Source organism: Desmodus rotundus, chromosome 4, assembly GCF_022682495.2.
Source record: "Desmodus rotundus isolate HL8 chromosome 4, HLdesRot8A.1, whole genome shotgun sequence".
In the NCBI taxonomy this organism is placed as follows: domain Eukaryota; kingdom Metazoa; phylum Chordata; class Mammalia; order Chiroptera; family Phyllostomidae; genus Desmodus; species Desmodus rotundus.
This window is the reverse complement of record NC_071390.1, coordinates 138,919,382-138,941,973: the sequence shown is the minus strand read 5'-3', so window position 1 is coordinate 138,941,973 and position 22,592 is coordinate 138,919,382. Positions and strand designations below refer to the sequence as shown.

The 22,592-nt window shown below is 39.1% G+C and overlaps 1 protein-coding gene across 2 annotated transcripts in view; it reads right to left on the bottom strand.

The window, feature by feature from the left end:
* TMEM236 (transmembrane protein 236) overlaps positions 1-22,592 on the bottom strand; it is a 45,544-nt gene that overhangs the window by 6,445 nt on the left and 16,507 nt on the right. The window contains exons 2-4 of one of the 2 annotated variants that reach the window (XM_053922032.2): positions 21,162-21,230; positions 18,769-18,841; positions 15,533-15,674 (exon numbers count right to left, since the gene is read on the bottom strand). In XM_053922032.2, the coding sequence (XP_053778007.1) occupies positions 15,533-15,674; positions 18,769-18,841; positions 21,162-21,230 (284 nt within the window). The remainder of the gene's footprint in view (positions 1-15,532; positions 15,675-18,768; positions 18,842-21,161; positions 21,231-22,592) is intronic. The other variant, XM_024576790.4, reaches the window with a different exon arrangement.

Sequence of the window (22,592 nt, the reverse complement as noted above, 5' to 3'; positions counted from 1 at the left end):
CTCTTTTTAAATGCAGATGCCCACTGGCACCAGCTCTCATTTTACAAAACAACACCAATGTAAAAAATATTTCTCAGAGTATGCCACGTCCTAGAGAACTCTCCTTCACCTCTCTCAGAAGAGACAGCTGTTTGAATGAAAATCCAAATTCTTTGTTCAACATGAAAAACACTATGTATAGTTTGCACTTTTGAGGATGATTGCCAGTTCAGCATTCTTTCAATGCCAGGAATTGGCAATCTAAGAAGTGACTCATTAACACTTTTAAACAGTCAGTGAGCATCTTAATATCTGTATGGAGGAGCTGTTGGGCAGACAATGAATTCTCAGCTAGAGTTAATTTTTAAAGAAATGCTAAGGCCCCAATCCATGTGTATTCGTTGAGATCCAAACCCAAAGCTTCCTATCCCTCCACAGTTCAATAGAGACCAGTTTAAGTTTGGGGATACAGTGACTCTTTCCAAGTGAGAAGCACTAGAAGTCTTAGCTGGAAAGTTTTGCTGACCTCTCAGAGGGTGAGGTCAAGTTGAACCAATCATCATTTTGTCTTTAGAATGGACAAGAAAATTTATCCCCAGGCAATTTAAACTTTCCTGTATTGAATACTATTCCCCTTGGCTCCACAATTAGTTTCCCTCTGAATTGTTTGTTTTTAATTTCCACTTACAGTTGGGATTCTTTTTGTTGTGGTTGTTAGCTGTTAGCTGTTATTTGGGTAAAACAATGTTGGTTTGTGCAAAACCCATAAAAGACGTAAGCATGAAGAAAGAGATCTACTCACTTCCTTGGAGGTTCACATTGCCCTATAAAAACTAAAAATAGCAGCCGTTCTCTGTAGTTCCCCACACTGGATGCCAGTTGGCAAAACAACTTTTTGCCTTCACTGTGCAAGCTAAAAAATTAAGGAAATGTAATTTTGATATAACAGATATATGTTTAAGTGGGTAACTCGTAGCTATTTTACTTTATTATTTCTCTGTAATGATGTACTTCTATCTCTGACTTGTTTCCCAGAAGATTTAGATGGCTTACAGGGAACACTTAAGTACAAGACACCAAATCAGTAGTGAGGAATTTTCTAGAGTGAGCATGTATTCCTCTTGCAAAAAAGAAAAAGAAAGGAATAAATGTTATTTAAATAAAAGAAAGAGAACAAGAGAAGAACCACAAGGAAAGGCACTTAAGAACAAGACAAGAAGAAGGCTGATACTAAGAAGGCAGTGTTTGGGCTCCCAGCCGCTCTGAGCAGACAGATTGCAGAGTGCTGCACCAGGCTGAGGCTGGGCATTGAGAATGATGTAGCGAGTACAGTGGAAAGACTCCCAGCCTGCACCACTCTGAGGCTCCTGTGACCACGTGGGTAAACACAGAAGAATAAATTGTGGCAGGACCATAAAAGGAAGGTAAGTTCTGTGATGAGAGACTGTCACAGGGGGCCTGAATTACACAGAGGTTCAGGAGGCTCATTGAGAAGTGAGAGCTAAGCAGAGACATGAAGAATAAGTGGGAATGAATGAGATGAAGATTGGAAAAGGATGTTCTCAGGCAGCAGGAAGAACTTGTGTAAACAACCTTCCCCTAGAGCAACTGAATGAGAGTCTGGAGAGGAGCTGGAGCAGCAGACAGGGAAGATGAGAGCAGCTAATGTTTGTTAAGTTCTTTCTGTATACCAGGCATTGTTCTAAGCCCTTTCTATGCATTCATTCACTTAATCTTTATGAAAACTCGATGGTGTAGATACTATTATTTCCCATTTTAAAGATTAGTAAACTGAGGCATGGAGAGATTAACAATTGTTTTCAAGGTCACACAACTAGCAGGGAGTGAGACCAGACTATGGACCTTAAACCCTTAACCACTAGACCAGGCTGTCTATAGCTGAGTCAGATTAAGTAGAACCTTACGGGCAATGACAAAGTTCGGGGCTTTATTCTAAGTAGCATGGAGAGCCGCTGGAGATGACGAGAATGGAAGTCAGAGGAACCAGACAGGTCATGAGACACCAGCAAGGAGGCTCTTGAGGGCTGTAGATGGAGCTGATGGGAGAGGAAGTTGTTGCTCAATTCATTTTAGAATTATTCAGAAAAATTCTGGTTAGTCTTGATTAAGAGTCCTCAAAATCAGTTTGTTTGTTTGTTTGTTTTTTCTGAGAGGTAAATGTTCCAGAGAAAGTTAATGGTTTAGATACAACATTCTAGGAGGGAAAAAATCTGGAAAAGTTGAAAATTCACAGTCTTATTAAAAATTTCTTAAAAACATTTAGCACACAAAAAACTTTTAGTCACAATACTCTTAGAGAATGAGAGAAAATGTAATAAAATAGACACCAGAGCTGTAGGTGGGGGGAGGGTGGTTGGAGAGCCAGGAAAGGGTGGAAGGATTAAGGGAAAAGAAGGAAAAAAAGAGAAAACACTCATGGACATAAACAACAGTGCGGGGATTGCTGGGGGGGGGGGTGGAGGACAGTAAGGGGGAATAAATGGCGATGGCAGGAGACGACTTCGGGGGTGAACACACAGCACGGGCACAGACGGTGTGTTGTGGAACTGTGCACCTGAAACCTGTATGATTTTGCTAACCGGTGTCACCACAATAAATTCAATAAAAAGAAAAAAGAAAGAAGAAATTAAAAAATAAAAGACCCCAGGGTAAATTATAAACATTGTTATTTTGACACTATCCATTGATTAAAATCACTGTACTTTGTATAGTTTATTTCTTTTGAGGAACATAGCTGAGGTTGGTAGGACAAGTAACATCATTGCCAAGTAATAAAAGTTGAACCCAGCACCTACCTTTCAGGGTAGTTATGATGGAGGAGCCAGTCAACATTTGTAAGGCATTTAAAATCGGCCATACTCATAGAAACAGCCATATGTTTGTTAAATAAATGATAGATAGCAGTCACTAAACAATTTACTGTTTTAAATGAATTAGAATAGAGTAGAAAATATCAGAATGCATTAAATACTAAGAGTGATTACAGTGTGTTAAACTTTGGTTATAGTTACATTGTTACTCAGTATCACTTTTTTCCAGGAGGTCAAAAAGTTTGAGAAATAGTGTCACACTAGAGTCTTAATAAGGTCATGAGTTTAATTCTCATATTTGCCTGGCCACACCACAGAGAAAAACGCCACCCCACAGATGCACCCTGTGCAGGCAGAGGCAGCGTGCAGCAGCCAACGAGAGCCTATGGTGTGCATCTCGTCCCAATTCCATGATCAATGCTGAGTGACGTCACCTTGATAACTTGAAATTGGTTGAGGTGAGAGTATGCACACCAGAAAAAATGACAAATTCTATAAATCAGGGCTATTGTCTGTTTAGAAAGACAGTTGTTTAAACATTGTTGCTTGTGCTTAGAACTAGAGGCAAGTTTTCACCAAGAAATTGTAAAGAATAATGCTAATGAATTCAAGACATATATTCAACCCATCCTAAGCTCTAGAGAAGAGCCCATGGTCATATGTTCCCAGCTGAGACATAGCAGTGGCAACTTTAAGAAAGGCATGGACCTGGAGATACCTATGCTAAACAAAATGAGCCAGTCAGGGAATGATAAATACTATATGATCTCACTTATATGTGGAATTCAATGAACAAAATAAACTGATGGGCAAAATAGAGAGGCACGGACACATGGAACAGACTGACAGCTGTCGGCCATGTTGGGGGGGTGGCAAGTGGGGACTGGATGAAAGAAGGTGAATAGAAGGTATTAGCCTGAGAATATTTGTGTATAACCTGCAGCCGTAGACAGCAGTGTGGTGATGGCCAGCGGGGAAGGGGAGTGGGGGCTGGGAGGAAGGGGGCAAAGAGAGGGAAAATGAGGACATCTGCAATAGTGTCAATAATAAATATGAAGAAAAAAAGGAAGAAAGGCATTATTTTGTTATCCAGTAAAAGCAAAAGCCCTAAGATTGAGTTTCGGTTCCCTGCCAGGCACTGCATAAATAAATAAATGTATCATTTCTGGATTTTAGAGTTGTAGACTCATCTAACACTGGACAAGAATTGCTAAACACTGGTAATATTATAGATTTTTAAATACTTCATTTTTGGACAACATGGATGGAACTGGAGAGCATGATGTCAGGCGGTGAAAGACAAATACCACATGATCTCACCTATAAGTGGAACCTAATCAACAAAACAAACAAGCAAGCAAAATATAACCAGAGACATGGAAATAAAGAACAAACTGACAGTGACCAGAGGAGAGGGGGGAGGGGGTAACAGGGGAAAGAGGGAAAAGGATCTTCAAGGAACATGTATAAAGGACCCATGGACTAAGCCAAAGGTAGGTAGGATTAAGGGTAGGAGGTAGGGTGGGTGGGGCGGGAGAAAGTGGTGGTGGAAAAATGGAGACAACGGTACTTGAACAACAATAAAAATATATATATATTCCATTTATGAAGATTGCCTGAGAAAATTTTCTAATCTAAATTTTTTAATATTTAGTTTTGCATGTGGGATATGCTGGCCCTTCTCCTTAGTCAATATGTGTTTACACTAGAGAATGTGATTTGATTTACAATATAAATTAAAAGTCATTAAAAATCATTGTTATGTGTTCATATTAATATCTTACAATATTATATTTATCATAATAAGTATGTCAATAAAGATAATAATAGCTAATATGCTATATAATATGTACTAATATATTATATATAATAATATCATACTGAGTATATTTAAATGACCCAGAAATTGTAAAGTAAAATATTGTCAAGCATATAGTTATTTTATTTCCAAATAATTCTAGACTTGGAAATGGTTGGCAGTGCCTCTGCTAGTTAAGCGCTTGGATACCGACCGAAGCTAGGAACCCTGCATGAACGCACGCTGGGCAGCAAAGACAGACGCGTGGGACCGAGCTGACACGCTGCCCTTACAGCACTCCCCTCCAGTTTTACACATATTTGTCAGCGTAAATTGTTGAGGTGCTATTCGGCCCCCTAGACTGTGAGCCGTTTTCACTCCCCATGGTACCCCCAGCACCTAACAGAGTGCCTGGCATGGAACAGAGTCTCCCTAAAGATTCGCTGAATAAAATAGGGGGAAAGTTCCTGTCCTGGAGTCTATCGGCAAGAGCGAGCAATGGACATTCTGTGGCGGGGGGAGGGAAGTCTGCATTAAGACAAGTAAGCTACAGTATAAAAACCAGTTGTATAAATGTCTAACCACTATGCTATTTTAAAAAAGACCAATCTTCAATCTGGAAAAGCTGAACTCACGGAAAAAGAGAGTGAAATGGCGGTGACCAGGGACTGGGGGATGGGGAAATGGGGGATGTGGATCAAAGGGTATAAACTCCTAGTTATAAGCTGAATAAGTTTCCGGGATCTAAGGTACAATATGGTGACTTAGTTAAGAATATTGTGTTATATATTATGTTCTCAGGACAAAAAAAGAAAACAGAAATGGCAATTATATGAGATGATGGGGATTTTAACTGACCCTATTGTGGCAGTCATTTCAAAACATGTAAGTGTACCATATCATCACGTCAGTCATCTTAAACTTATACAGTGTTATGTATCAATTATATTTCCATATAGCTGAAAAAAAAGAAAAAATAATACAGCATAAAACAACAGGCCAAACAACCCCTCATGCCCCTACCTTCAATCCCCAAATCAACAGGAAGAAGAAGTTTGGAGGGCTGCACAGGGGCTACCACTCAGATGACCCTCTGGCCCCAGGCCTGGACAGGGCCCTGTGAGCCCACCCCTTGGGCCAATCTGGCTAACAAGCCCTGGGGAACATTAGGAGCTCCTGGCAGGGCAGCCTGCAGACCTGCATGGCTCAGCAGTGAGAGAAGACGTAACATGGCTTTGGCCCAGCAGAGCATGCCCATGTGGCATGGCACTTACACGGCCCAGGAGCACTTGGGTTGACGTGAACCGGAGGTGACACCAAGAGCAGCAGCCGCAGCTATGGGTCAAAAGTGCCAATGTGTGGTTCTGAGAAGATGGCATTTGTGAGTTCATAGCAGGCAACTTTTGAAAACTCCATCACACCCAGAAATAGGAGGACTCAGTATATAGCATGTGATAGCAGAGTCTCAGCAAAATGGCATTCCTATACATAGGACCCCACGAATGATATACACAACATGTAGACAAACAAACATAGACCAAAAATGTGTGTGCGCTGCGAAAGCCATCAGCTCACCAACCTATTTCACGCTCTTAAATCCTAGATTATCTAGATTGTGAAAATCAATGACCTATGCCTTTAATTTTAAACCAGGGCCATGAACTTTTGTTGGCTAATAATGCCCTAAAGGATAAGGTTCCATATTATAAAGCAGGCATGCTGCATTCATGTTTCCTTATTTCTATCAGTCTCCCTGAAATGTTTATTTTGAAAATATCTTGCAACTCTTAAAAATCTGACTATATGCTAAAATCGTTCATAGAGTCTTTCCAGGAAAAATTGACAATGAGACACCAAATTGTTAATCATGTAAAGCTGCCCTAATCAATGAGAGCCCTAGCTCACAGTCCGATAGTCCTGAATGTCCTATGTTTGGGGGATCACTTCAGTGTAGTTTCTGGCCCAGTCTACACTGTCCTAGTTCTGGCATCTCTCCTTCATTGGAATGTGTAAATCAGAAACTCTACCATCCTCTTATCCCAGTCTGGTAAAGGGCTACTTATTTTTTGAGAAGGTGCAGGGGCGGGGAATCCTAGGACTGACATAGATTGCTGAAACTTCCCTCTTCTAAATAACGAAGGAAGGGCATGAAAGGAAACACTCCCCCCCCCCTTGGCATGGCCCTGAACACAGTGTTCCTCATACGTGCTCTCTAAACACATTGCAACATGCAGCATGCAAACCCAGCGCACACTCCAGGCTCGTATTGTATAATAAGCTTTTTCTGAAAAAGAAGTAAAGGGGAACTCAAAATGCTATCATTTTCTGTGGAAAAAATCAGCATCCCTCTTTTTTTTTCCTTTTCTTTCTTTTTTTTTTTTTTTTTTTTTTTTTTTGTCTTTTACTCCTGTGGAATCTCTCACATTCTATGTGGAGGTGTGATGAGTTCCATTTCAAAAAAATCTGGAATGCTGTTTCTTTTAGGAATCAGGATGTGGTCTCTCAGCTTTTAATTCCCTATTTGTCTCAGTTGTCTCAGTTACTACTTCTTCTTATAACCAGGGTGGACATCAGCATTGCTTGTGGAACTTTAAAAAAATTACAGATGCCAGGCCTTAAAATCTTGCATATCCTTGGAGCTAGAAATTGCACGTGTAGGCATTTAACATAAAGATACAATAATCTACGCTGAGGTCCAACAACAGTCCCCTGATGTGTTGTTGATCAGTAGGTAGAGCTCTGCCAACGTGTTTTAAAAAGACCCCTCTGGCGGTTCTGGTGGGTATTGAGGATAAGAGCCTCCTACATATATTTAACAGGTGGTCTGTGATTCACTAGAATTAGCCTAGACATTCAATAAAAATCATCCTTGTTATTCACTTCAGGCATTATGCTTTGGTAAATCAATAACAAGACAAAATAATGAGGAAACAGATCCTTTTCTTTCTTCCATTCCTGCTCTAAAAACTCCCAACCTGGATCGATCCCACAGTAAACCCCCAGATTTCTGAGTATCACTGAAGAAAAGTCATATAATCTTGATTGCACCCAGGACAAGATCCCGGTTTCCACCCTTCGCTGTACCCAAAGCATCACTTATCTATGCAATTTGCTGTCCATGACCTACCGTTTCCATTCCCCACAGCAATTACTCCGAATCTTGCCCATCCTACCACAGATTCTCTTCCTTTCATTCGTCACCATTGTTTTCAGCAGATAACCAGTCTTCCTATTTCACAAAGACCAGGAGGCGTTATCAGGTGTAAACTGTCCTTGCTATCTTTCTACCCAGCCACTGCAATCACATTGCACAAGTGTGAATCACCTAGAAGGCTTCCAAAACTATTAGCACCTAGAAGCCACTCACTCACAAAAATTATAATTTAATTATTTGGGTTGTAATCTAGGAGTCAAATACAAGTAAGTGGAAGCAAATTCTTCCATACCATGTTCGTGGAGAGGAAGAATTTACATCATTAAAGTGTCCATACTACCCAAAGCAATCTGCGGACTCAGTGCAATTCCTAACAAAATATCTATGTCGTATGTCACAGAGCTAGAACAAATATTCCAAAAATTTATACGGAATCACGATGACCCTGAAAAGCCACAGCGATCTTGAGAAAGAAAAGCAAAGTTGGAGGAATCATGCTGCCTAATGTCAAACTGTACTACAAGTCCACAGTAATCAAAATAGTGTGGTGCTGGCATAAAAACATATAGACATATAGATCCATAGGACAAAATAGAGAGACTGGAAATAAACTCATGTCTTTATGGTCAAAAATATTGACAAAGGAGGCAAGAACATACAATGGGTTAAAATACTCTATTCAATAAATGATGTTGGGTAAATTGGACAGATACCTGCAAAAAAAAAAGAAAAGAAAGAAACTAGACCACCTTCCTTCACCATGTAGAAGAATAAATACAAATTGGATTAAAGACTTAAATGTTGATTCAAAGCCATAAAACTCCTAGAAGAAAACATAGGAAGCAAAATCTTGGACATCCCTCATAGTAATATTTTTTTTTATATCTCCTCAGGTGGGGGCAGTGGGGGAAGAAAACAAATAAACAAGTGGGACTATGTCAAACATAAAAGTGTTTGCACAGCAATGGAAACCATGAACAAACTGAAAAGACAACCCACTGAATGGCAGGAAGTACTCACCAATGATACATCTGATAAGGAGCTGATATCCAAAATGTATAGAGAACTTCTACAACTCAACGCACACACACAAACAATCCAATGGAAAATTGTGCAAAAGACCTGAGTAGACATTTTTCCAAAAAGGACATACAGATGGCCAATGGACATATGAAAAGATGCTCAATGTCATTAATCATCAGAGAAATGCAAATTAAAATCACAATGAGATATCACTTCACACTTGTCAGAATGGCTATCATCAATAAATCAACAAATAGCAAGTGCTGGTGAGGATGTGGAGAAAAGTTCTGCACTGTTGGTGGGAGTGCAGACTGGTACAGCCACTATGGGAAGCAGTATGGAGTTTCCTCAAAAAGTTAAAAATGGAACTGCCTTTTGACCCAGTGATTCCACTTCTAGGAATATATCAAGAAACCCAAAACACTAATTCAAAAGAACACATACACCCCTATGTTCATTGCAGCGTTATTTATTATAGCCAAGATTTGGAAGCAGCCCAAGTGTCCATCAGTAAACAAGTGGATAAAAAAACTGTGGCACATTTGCACAGTGGAATACGACTCAGACATAAAAAAGAAGGAAAGTTTACCTTTTGCAATAGAATTGATGAACCTGGAGAGCATTGTGCTAAGCAAAATAAACCAGTCACAGAGAAAGACAAGTACGATATGATTTCACTCAGTCGTAGAAATCAAATGAACAAAATAAACTAACAAAGGAATCAGACTCACAGATGGAGAACATACTCACCAGCTGCCAGAAGGGAGAGGAGTTGAGGGGGCTGTGTGAAAAAGGTGAAGGAATTAAGCAAAGAAAAAAAGAAGAAAAGAAAAAAGAAAACACTTCATAGACACAGAGTATGCTGATTACCAGAGGGAGAGGGGGTTGGGGGAGGCAGATGAGGGTGAAGAGGGGATAAACGGTGATGGAAGGAGACTTGACTTGGGGTGGTGAATACACAGTACAATGTACAGAGGATGTGTTGTAGATTTCACTGTACACCTGAAATCTACATGATTTTGTTAACCAGTGCCGCCCCCACAATTCAATAAAATAATTTTAAAAATATTTTTGACAAAATAGTTGGTAAATATTTACATCACCTTGAAGAGAAAAAAAACTCATTAAGCATAACCCCAAAGACAGAGCCCCTAAAGAAAATATTGACGGACTGGATTATATCAAAATTAAACATTTCCTATATCAAAAACACCATAGTGAAATTAAAAGGCAGATACCTTTGAAAGACATGGTACATTTATGACAGACAAAGCTTAACATTCTTACTATTTCCATTATTCATGAATTGGTACTTACAAAGAACACAGCATGAACATGTCAAGAGAAAAACAGATAAAGGACATAAATATATGGTTTTTAAAAATACGTAATACAAATAGTCAATATGCCTATAAGAAAGTGTGCAACACAATAATTTAAGCAAATTATTAAAACAATAAGACATTATTTTTGCCCATGAAATTGGCAAAGATGAAAAGGAATAAATTAATGTTACAAGTTTGAGGAGAAACAGGTGTTTTCTGACACTGCTGTTGAGAAGGTAAATCGGGGCATTCTTTAGAGGGAGCTACTGATTGACTGACAGACACATCAAAAAACCTTAAAACCTTGCATGTACTTAAGTCAGAAATTGCACATTTAGACATTTATTCTAAAGAAACCATCATTACGCTGTTGAGGCCCTGCAGTCTTGGCCCGAGTCTCTGTGTATTAAGGAGACTACACAGAAGGAACTGGACTAAGGCCACTGAGAGCAGATTTATTTGAAAACCTAATACTGCCAACATCATATCTGGCACCTCTTACTGATGTGATAGTGGAAACCAACTCCTCTGAAAAGCTCTGATGTTTTCTACTCAAATAGCCTGTTGATCTCACCTCTAGCAAGTTGTCCCTGACTCTGCAGATATCTCTAAGGTAGCCAAACTATCCCGTCACCCTGTTTGTACAATCCCCCATGACCCTCTGCGTATTTGCCTGTAGCTGCAGCCAGTCCATAATAGTCCTTTTTTTCTGGAAAGCATTGCTGCCAAAGAGTCGGGCATGTGCAGGTGCCCAGGGTCCTCTGAGGACACTCTGTAGTCATCATCCTGTTACCACTCAGCTGTCATCCAGTGGCCTAACTGCTGTTAACACAATTCTCTCTGTCCCCAGCCTCAGCCCAGCTAGTCACCTCGCAGAGTGGCTTGTGACTCCCAATAAACAGCACAGGGTCCCTCTAAACACAGACCACCTGCACTATCCATGTACCAACTATATTATTAGTTAATAAACCATGGCTCATTAATATATTGGAATATTATTCAACCAATAAAAATGACATAGCAGAAAAAGATGTAGTAACAAGAATGATAGCCACATTTTGTAAGGAAGAAAAGGAAGTTAAAAAATAGGTTTTCTTAAGTAAAGACTGCTGCCATTTATAAATTTCTACCATCATTTCTACCATCAAGATGCTATCAGTTACAAACCTCTAGTGCCGGGGTGTCCAACCCATGACTCATGGTGCGCAAGCAGCTCAGGACAGCTGTGAACGCAGCCAAACACAAAATCGTAACTTTACTTAAAACATTATGTGATTTTTTTGTGTGATTAGGTGTCACAGTGTATTTAATGTGTGTCCCAAGACAACTCTTCTTCTTCCAGTGTGGCCCAGAGACGCCAAAGGGTTGCACACCCCTGCCTAGTGTATTAAGAGGGTAGCTGATTTCCATTTTCCTTTTTACTAGGTCTATTTGACAACATTTTAAAAATTAATATGTATTATTCTGAAAAAACAGAAAACATTAGAAATAAGACCATTCAAAATAGAATGTTAAAAAAGTTATCTGTTGTGTGCGTGTGTGTGTTGGGCCACGGACCTACGTGTGTGCACTGCACTAGAATGGGCCTGCTCCGCCGGCAAAGCTGCATTGTATTGTGTTTCGTGTTGTGTGTTGTGTTGCCTTGTGTTGTAGGACTCTGTGTATCGTACTGCACTGTACTTCATGGTATGCCAGAGCAGCAGCAGTCACAAAACTTTGGATGGGGCACACTTTATCTCTAGGGTCCCAGGGAGCAAGTGGCTGGAGAGGCAAAGGACTGACCACCTAAGTTACAGTTCCGTTCTAGAAATAGACACAGCCTATGACTCTAAACGAAGTCTTAGATAAATAAATGGTTTTCAGTCATGAGCAGAAGAACCTGTTTTTCCAATGAAATCTTACATGCAATATGAACTTATAAACAAACAAAAATTATGTTGATGTGGTTCTAGCAGGAATTGAGGCATCTAGAAGTTTTCAGAGTAGCCCTTGAAGCAGCTTTGTAAGTTTGCAAACTGACCATTCGGGAAAAAACAGTAGTTGGTATTAAGAAGGCAACTGTAATTGAATAACAATAAAAATTTTTTAAAAAAAGAAAAAAATCCTTTGTAAAAAAAAAAAGAAGGCAACTTCTTTTCCAGCCAGCTTTGTTTATTTGGGGTGTGAAATCCAACTGAAGTTATTTTTACCACCAAAACATGTACTCCTAACACCTTAGATAAGATAAAGATCCCCTTCATCTGGGGCCCCAAAGTATTTGAATGATTGCACACTGTGATACCACTTACACCATGGTGCCTGAGCAGGGCTCATGCTATTCAAACGAGTCCAGCAGGTAAGACTGAAAATTTGCATGCTGTCCATGAACTTCTTTATTGTATCTGTTTGCATTCACTGGTTTACGCAGGCAGTAAGGAATGTAGGTGGGGGCAGGGAAGGAAATGTAAAGGTGACCCTGATTTGGGGTTCAGACAATATAGACAAGCCTGATGTGAGGAGAATCTGAGACCCCATGGGAAAGAAAAGAAGCCACAAGGTCCAGTGATAGGAGGGAAATGGTGGTTTCCAGGGGAGTCGAATGGCCATCATTTGAAATCACTAAAACTCAGTCAACCTGCTGATATGTAAGCACTCTGTGAATAAAAGGCTCATGTTTCCTAAGGAAAATAGCTATTCTATTAGTGTTTAGCCTCTCTAGAAAAGTAGGCCTCAGTGGAAGAAGGTCAGTATTCCAACGTGCAGAGGAAAGGCAATCAGTGTAAAGCTCCAGCAGAACATCAGGCAACATCCCAGAGGCGGCAGCAGCAGCACTGGGTGTCAGAGCAGAGTGTCAAGCAGGAGCGGGAGGAAGAGGGCACATCAAACTGTGCATGAGAACGACGACTGAGAGGAGCAGGAGCAACGTGGCAGTCGATGGTCTGGACAGCAACTCAGACCACAGGAGACTCACTTTGTATCTGGTTTAAAAATGGGAGAGGGAGCAATGGGAGAGGAAGAGAGATGGAGCTGGAGGCAATAATAGGTCGGGAGTGAAGTTGCAAAATTCAGATGGAAATGTTAAGATACACTCATTTGTACACAGGTACTACTAACAGCTGGGGACATTTGGCCTATATATTACATTCTTTTTATTTTTTTCACAAGACTGGGGCATGATGTCAAAACACTTTAAGTAAGTCCTTACTTCATGTCATTGTTCTGTGACTTTAAACAAAACGACATGTAGCCAAACCAATTTTATGTCATTGAACTAAATGTTATTCGAGGACTATGTACATCTGTGGCACTGCCTGCCTCAGAGACCTATGTACCAGAAAACCTTCCCACGTGAGGCTCGGGCTAGTAGCAACAATGGAGCCTCAGAAGTTATGGCATAGTAATCACTCGCTACACAGGTATTTCAATTAGTTACAGGAAATGAGCAGAAAGGATTCCTTGGTCCAGTGAAGATTGCTTTAAGCATAAGTATATGTCCTATGAAGAATAGCTTTTATTTTAAAGTTTAAAAAAGGAAAAGCTATATGATGATCAAACATTGGTAGCTTGAAATTGAGTGCAAGAGCATCCAATCATTGTAAATTACCTTAGTTTCACCTACTATAAGGTCAAAACTGCTCCAAGTCTAAAGGAAGCCATATTGTTCTACACCTGTTCGTCACCCACCCCTCCCTGCCTCTCTGATTTTGAAGTACAAACAAAAATTGTACTTCAAAAGCACACAATGAAACCATATTTACAGCCTACTTCCTTATTCAGATTTATTTATTATAATTTACATGCTAATGAATTTACGCATTAATTGAAGTTCCAGAAGATACGTACAAATTTCCCATGGATTCAAAATTCATGTAATTTATTTTATTAGTATATATGTTAAAATAAGCATTGGAGACTAATTGAGTTCAACGTTTCATAAAAATTAGATGCACAAATAATTAATATTTACAAAGGTATTTTGAGTGAATGCTATTTTTTTTAAGTGTCTTGATTTTTATTAAATGGTGGAGTTATTAAAGCAGAATTAACCCTCTTAAATCTGGATAGAGAGTGCACCAGAAGGAGGCTCTTCAACTAAGAAGCAGCAGTTATACAAGAAGTCAGTCAGTCTGTAGTCTTCTCCCTAAGACTGACTCCTTCTTTGGGGTTTTCTTTATTTCGATTCTCAGTGTCATCAGAACTTCTGGTATAGGAAAGATTCCCCTTTAAAAATCTAACTCATTACTTAAAATACAAAATGCCAATAACTTCTTCCCAAAAATATAAATGTGCATTTTTGAAAGAGAACTTTCACTAAAAACTTGAACAGAAAAGTTCACATTCCCATGGAAAATACAGAATCATTAAAAACAGTGCAATTTGAAAGTACATTTATGTCATTAAGGAGCCTAGAAAAGTAACAAAGGGTTTGACAGTTCCCAAATCTCAGTTTAAAAAGTGCATTTGACTTTGAAGGGCAGATGTGACTTGGGAGTACCATTTCCTCAACAGATGGCCGCTGACTGCCAGCTTATCTAACTTGTCGTGTGTGTCGTATGAAGCTCAGAGTCCCAGATTTCCTGGTGGCCTCCAACTCAGGCTTGCTTTCCAATTTGTGGAGCAAGACTGACTGACTGGAAGGATGGTGGCTCATAGGCCACAGAATGATTCTCTGGTCTTTTGTTTCTTGGCTGTAATAGTCATGTCTATTACTCGGAAGCATTCTCCTGATTCATTCAATTTATCCCATCCAGCCCATCAGGAAGTGACTAGACAAAACCCACTCATATCAAATACAAAATCTTAGCCATACAGTAACTATAGCATATAAATAGTGTGAATTAAACACAGATATTATCACATGGAATTAAATGAAAGTTGAGGGAATTTAGCGCTCACCAAACAAAATATTCAATTAACAAAATACTTTTTAAAAACAGGCCAAACCTTACTTAGTTTTGACTCATTAGAGGAATGTGGTATATCTTATTTTTCTAGTGTGATGTTTAGCTTTTTGACAACCAACCCTTAAAAACAGTTCTCTAGGACATAACTGCAATAGTCATAACATTAATTCCTGTACCAAACGTATCTAAACTAAACTCTATATTTTCATCTAAACTTAAGGTTTTGACAGCGTTCCTAAAAGTAAAACTATAATATTTTACTTAATTTTCTTATTAAACATTACATTTTTGGTATTAAATATTTGGTAACTGTATTCATTTATCAGTACTATCAAAGTACAAATTAGAAATAAGAACAATTGTCTAGTCATCAAAGTAGGTTTAAAAGTAATTATATTTTGATATCTTCATTTATAATCTTATATTTGTAACGTTAGCTCTAAGAAGTTATCACTAAACATGTCGATAGATAACAGGGTGGCAGAAAAGTGAACAGTATGTCAAACTTTTAAAAAAATTATATTTAAAAGATTACTTACTCTTCTGCGTCCCTCTAAGAGGATATGTCCTGAGTTTTTCAATAATGTCAACTATGATCAAGGAAGTCAGGACCAGAGAGACTGGCAGGTCAGGCAAGGTGTTAGGTAAGACATCAGCAGAACCATTAATATTCTTTTGAACCTGTTTTGAGAAAACCACTTAGAAACATTACATTTTTGTACTTTTGTTATTAAAAATTCTCTTTATCATCTGAAAGCAGTGCTGTACACACTGCTTTTTAAAGGACTAAAAGCTTGGTTTTCAGTTCCTCAACTATTCAACCACACTAGGTTTTGAAGCATTTCTAATGATGTAATAAAGATTTATATCAATGGAAGAGTTTCCAGTTCAAGATAATGTATGTGAAAATATAACAGCAGGCTCTTGGCAGTGGTGGAATGGGCAATTCCTTCCAGCCCTGCTGCTATGCAGAGCCTCTGAGAGTCCTAGCTCATTGAGCTAGGGGGCAAGTATTGGAGTTTAGGCTCTTCCAAGAAGGGAGAGCCCAGGTAAACCCAGTTAGGCTTTGGGGTATTTTCTTCACCTGATTAAGGTATCTACCAAAACAAACAAACAAACAAACCCTTTGGCAACTACCATATTGATGGTGCTATGTTGAGAGTTTTCCCTCTGAGATCAGGAACAAAACAAAGGAGCCACCATGACCACTTCTATTCAACATTGCACGAGAGGTTCCAACCCGTGTAATAGGACAAGATAAAGAAATAAACAATATAAGCATTGGCAAGAAAGAAAAACAAAACATCATTATTTGTAGACTATATAATTGCATATGAAGAAAATTCCCCTACACTGGATGAATCATTTCTACATACCAATAATGAAGAGAAAATGAGGTATTAAAAAAATGATACCATTCAATGCAACTTCAATCAAAATTCCAAGTTTTTGAGGAAAATGACAAGTTGATTATAAAATTTATACAGAAATACAAAGGGCAAGACATTAGAAGAAAAAGAAAAAGATAGGAAGATTTACTCTTCTGGATATAATGAGCTAGTATAATGCTACAAGAATCAAGTCAGTGTGGTGTTGCCACAGGAATAGGAAAAGTAGGAAATGGAAAAGAAGAGAAAACTTAGAAATAGACCTTGTATATACACACCTGATTATAATAAAAGTAGCACTGCAGAGAGATGTGTGAAAACAGACTTTTTAATAAATGGTTCACAGTCCATTGGGTGTTATTTGGAAAAAAATAAATAGAACTTGTCTCCCTACTGCATAATATGTACATTATCTCCAGAAAAATTGTAAATATAAAAGAAAATGGTAAAATAGTATAGAACCAAAAATATAATATAGGAGAAGATCTTCAGGGCCTCAAGATTCAGATTCACAATATGACAAAATCCTCTCAAACTAGTTACCAAAAGCACTATCCATAAAGGAACAAAACTGATAAAACTGGAATATTTTTAAATTAAGAACATCTCTTTCTCAAAATATGCTATTAAGAGTATTAAGTCACAGAAAATGAAGATATTTGCAATACATTTAATTAACAAAGAGCTTGAAATCTGAATATATAAATAATTTTTCCAAATCAATGTTAAAAAGATGAGTAACACAATGGAAAAAATGGGCAAGAAAAAATGCTCAATCTCATTAATTATTGGAAAAATGAAACTTAAAACTACAATGAGATTCAAGAGTATAACCATCGGAATGTTAAAATAGAAAGACTCGCAATGCAAGTGCGGTAAGGATGTGGAGCAACAGAAATGCTCGTTCTGTGCCAGTGGAAGTCCAAACTGCTATAATCTCTTTGGAAAACTGGCTTATCTGTTACAATTGAACACTTGAATATCTTATGACCCATTAATTCTACTCCTGCATATTTAACCAACCGAAACACTTGCACTTGCGCACCAAGAGACAAATGCAAGGATGTTCACAGCAGCATCATTTACAGTCGTCAAAACTGGAAACAACTGAACTGACCATTGGAGGTAGAACGATAAATGAATTGTGATGTATTCATAAAATAACTCTACAGGAATGAAAATGAAAGGACTATAATTATACACAAGAACATGAATGGCCTATACTTTTGAATAAAAGAAGCCAGACACAAATTAGAAGGTGAAAGATAGATAGACAGATGATAGATTGATTGATTTCCCTATATATAAGGTTTAAAAACAGACAAACTAATCTGTGGTATTAAAAGTGAAGGCAGAGCTACCTTTGGGGCAGAGGTAGTCATTGCAAGGGACATGGGGTGGCCTTTGGGCAGCTGGCAAAGCTTTATGTTTTGACCTGAGTAGTGTTTACACAGGGGTTTGCTTTGTGGTATCCCATTAATATTGTACATGTTTGTTTTGTATGCTTTTCTGTTTGTGTGGTTCATTTCAGTGAAAAATAACCCTGGTACTCACCTCCCTCACAGCATTTATACTTAATCTAATTGTCTGCTTTTCCTCTCTACTGTCAGTAATTACTGAGGATCAGAGACTGTCCAATTTCCTGAGTAGTCTATTCCCAGTACCTAACATAGTGCCTGGCGTGTAATACGCACTTAGTGATATCTGCTCAGCTTATAAATGAAATATCACAAAGTAATTTAAGTGGTGCACTCTGAGAAAGTGAAAATTCGGTCTTCCATAGCACCTTACAAATAATTGAGATTAGTGAGGCATTCTTCTTTGGACTTCTTAGATAATAAATTCTTACAGCCTGAAAGTTCTGCCTTTAATATTCCTGTCCTGCAGACATCCATCCATTAGAGTCCTTTTGAAGTTGTTTTTGGTCAAAACATAGTTATTTTCAAGTAAGTATCATGTGAAAGTTATTTGTCAATGGATATATTATCAAAGGTCTTAGAGTTTGAGTGGATTTTCACTGGAATAGTCTTTTGTTCCTTTAAAATTCAGTATGATCATGAGAAGCATCAGGTCAGAAGAAACAAATGTAAATCCTTGCTCTTAAAAATTATTTTGAAATCACATCCCTGCCTCTCACACACAAACACAGAAGTAATCTTTTAAAAAATTCATTGCTAGACATTCCTACATAATCTCAGAGGTAACAATGACCTTGGGGGTATGTGTGGATGTGTAATATATTATAATATATGTAATATACATTATAAACACACAATTTGGAAGAACACCGGATAAAATAAACTTTAAGAAATTTGTTGGTCACACCACTGTAACAAGAAATTTTAAAAAGTCAAAATCTTTCAGCAACAGAAATAAAAATTCCATACCTCAGTCACTGCTATGGAAAAGCTGAAGCTGGGGAGTGTGGTGCACACCACACACATCATCATAACAGGTCTCCTAGCAAAGGAGAAAAAAAATAAAGAGCAATAATGTACAAGATCAACAGTTCCTGTTACTTTTTGCTAATTTTGCAGTTCCTCTTCCATTCATCTAGTTTTTCTAAGAAGCTACTGCTTCCCTATTTCCATTTCCCAAATGCTTGACTATGGCAAAGAGGAACACATGCAACAACCAGAATGCTTTTCTAGGACAAAGGGGGAGAGGTTTCCGAATAATGAATAAATCATACACAACCAAAAGCAACACAGGGCAGGCCCATGGCATGCAACATTTTCATAGTCCATTAATTAGAACCCTGCCTCAGAGTTCAGGCTCTGGTGACCGACTGGAAAAAAGAACAGTGACTTTTTCAAGTTATAGTATGCCCAATGTTGTAAAATTTATTTTTTTAAAAAAGCATTTAGAGATTATATTTAGATACTAAAGGATGCCTTGAATTTAAAACATTTAGATATTATTTACTTGGACCAAAAAAAGGCATATATACATAAAAATAACATAATTTTTCACTTGTTTTTGGACCACTTCTTAAATCTTTCAAGATCAATTAATCAAATAGTTTTAAGATAGAACATGTACTTAATAATCTATCTTTGAGAGAACTTATATATATTCCTTTAGCATCATTAACTTTGGGGAAAACAAAATATACTCAAAGATTGTCTATAATAAAATATTTACCTTCTCTTTCCTTAAATAGATATTGTAATAATTACATTTATAGGATAGTGTGAATCTAAATACCAAAAGTGTTGGAGTCCTTCAGATGACTAAGAATTTCTCCTTGGTCCTGACAGGTATCCCTCTAATTTCATCCCCATCTCAGATGTTCTAGGTTTAGACATAATTTATGTGGTGGGATAGCCGCTCTCTTATAACGAGACCTAGCGCAACCTCCTAAATCTGTAAGTATGATCAGATTTTGAATGTACAGCTTTGCCCGCTCTGTGAGTCCACATCCAGGTTCCTACAGCACCCGGCTCTCTAAGACTGGCTAGAGTCCTACAGTCCTCTTCTCAGCTTGGCCCCAGGGACTATTCCTGCTTCTCTTCTTTATCTGTGTTATCTCCCTTGATTACCTGAGCCAAACCTGTTTTTTAAATACCACCTACTTGCCAAGGACTCCCAAACACACTAAATATATATACACAAGTATACTGGCCTCGGCCCTGAGCCCTGCACTTGTACACTCAACTATTTGGAACCTCCACCTGGATTTCTAACAGGCCATCCAGGACTAACATGCCTGAAAAAGAAGCCACATCCTTCCCTATACCTGTTCTGATCATCCTCAAATCCTGTCTGATTCACTGCCAAGATACATTTTCAATTTACCCTCTGCTATCATCTCTCCTCTGCAGTATTTTCTAACTAGTTTCTTGTTACTGCTTCTATTTTTACCTTGCAGCATTTTCTCCATGGAGTCAACAGTCATATTTTCAGATTTAAAATATATAACTCCCCTCCACAAACATCCCCAAAGTTGGTGTATGGGAGGAACACACAGTTATTGTTACTGAGTACAGAGTTTCAGTTTGGCAAAATGAAAGACGTTCTGTGGATAGATGGTGGAGCACTCGGCACAATGATCAATTAGAATAAAATTGAAACCTATTACCCTAGCCTGCCTGCTTTACACGATGGAGTATCCCACATTTCTCCTGCTCTCATCCTCACTTAGAATGACCTACATCTCTAACACCTACTTAACTCGGACCATGTTGGCCTTCTGGTTATTTCACGATCCCACCAAGGTTGCCACACCTCCAAGTCATACCCTGTCTATTCCTTTTGCCGGTGGCTCTCTACTCCTGGATCTTCCATGTCTGGATTTTTGTTATCATAAAACAATTTACACATATAAACATACGACTACCGGAAATTCTGCTGATTATTTCTTTCCTTGCTTATTGTTTATTGTATCCTTCTCTGCCCATATCCAAGGTAAGTTTCTTGGAAGCAGGGGCCTTTTCTAATTGTTCACTACTTATTCTTTACCATTTAGAACAATGTTTTTCATCTTGTTTGTGCAATAAAATTTCTGGGACTCTGGTTAAGTCCTATGGAGTCTTCTCAGAATAGAATTTTTAAATGCAGAAAATAAAATAATACTTACAAAGCAAAGCAATTATGTTGAAAAAGTAACCCAAAACCTTAAGATTTTTTGATATATTCATAAATGTGTCTATCTATGAACAGAGTGTCTTCTTATTTTCTTTGAGGTGAAAACTGGAGTCACTAGTGGAAACTGTAATCACTCATAATTTCAGGGTAGTGGGGATCGTAAACTTTATCCTGAAGTATATGAAACACTTACAGTGGATGCGAGATGGCAGCAGAGTTAACATTACACTCTCTTCCTCCCAGGACCAAACTGGAACTACAACTAAAATGTAGAGAAATCAGCCTGAATAACCAACTGAAGACCAGCTGAAGAGAAGTGTTATAACTAAGGATTCACAGAGCCCACATCAAGACTGGTAGGAAGGGCGGAAAGTGGAAAAAGGTTGGTCCCATCCCCAAGGGTGGTGGCTGAGATTCCAAGGGATATCTCAGCAGCAAAGGTTCCCCCTCAGAAAAAATGGGGGTCTCAACTCCACACTGGGCCCCACAGCCAAGAGCACCAGAGCCAGGAGGAGGCACCCACATAAAATCTGGCTGTGAAAATCAGTGAGGATTTCATCCAGCAGGGAGATTGCTGTTGCTAGATACACAGGCACGCTCTTAAGGGGCCAATGCACAAAATCTCACTTGCAGCCACTCACACTAGGCTTCAGTGTTAGGAGGGCAGAGTGCACTAGAGTCATGTGAGGACAGACTGGGGTTTGTGGCTCTGGGGAGAGAGTGAACGAGACAGCTGCCAGAATCTTGTACTGAGTCCCTCGCCCACACCACACATGCCATCTTTCTTGGGTGGAGCACTTTTCTACTTATGGCATCAGCCTGGGAAAATGCAATAACCCCTCCCTGCATACCTCATGCCCTGCTAAGAAGTCAGCTGCCTGGCTGAGGTGCAGAGATCCAGGCAGATTCAGGGGGTGTCAGTAACTAAGTTGTGTGACTTTAGGGCCAGCAGCCATTACCCCCACTTTCCCATGAAACTGACTGCTGCCTCCCCCTCAGGGGAGATCCACTAGTCATACCCTCCTGACTCCTGGTGACCCTGCCTTGCTGAGCTCAGTCTCCTAGGAGAATCTGGGACAGACTGTGTTACGTGGCTCTAGGACTGGGGCCATTTTTCCCTCACATGCCCAAACAATGCAAAGTCCTTCCTTCACATGGCTATAGGCATGGTCTGTTCGCACCAGATAAACCCTGCAGGCCTCACCCTGATGATTTTCTCAGACCTAGTCTCAACACAAAGGTCTGTGGGCACCTGGCAAGGGGAAGCTGGACTAGGTTTACTCTGGAACTTTTGCTGAAAGGCCTCAGACCTAGTACTGGCAGGGAGTTTGAACCTGTATCAATCTGGTTCCTACCAAGTGACTCACTAAGAACCTACCTCATGCAATTCAAATACCACCAGGGGTTGTTTCAGTGATTGAGCCTAACAGGCAGCCAGCAGGTTGAGGCAGGCAGAGGTGGATCTTGGGATGCCTTGGGCATTTTGCTGACCAACCCTTGAGTTCAGTGCTGCTGGAAGCTAGCCCTGGTATGCAGCTTGGTCCTCCCACTACATACCAAGGCCCAACAGAAGCAGCCACAAACTGTGGATCTCTTTGTAGCTCAAAACAAGTTGCTTGAGGCC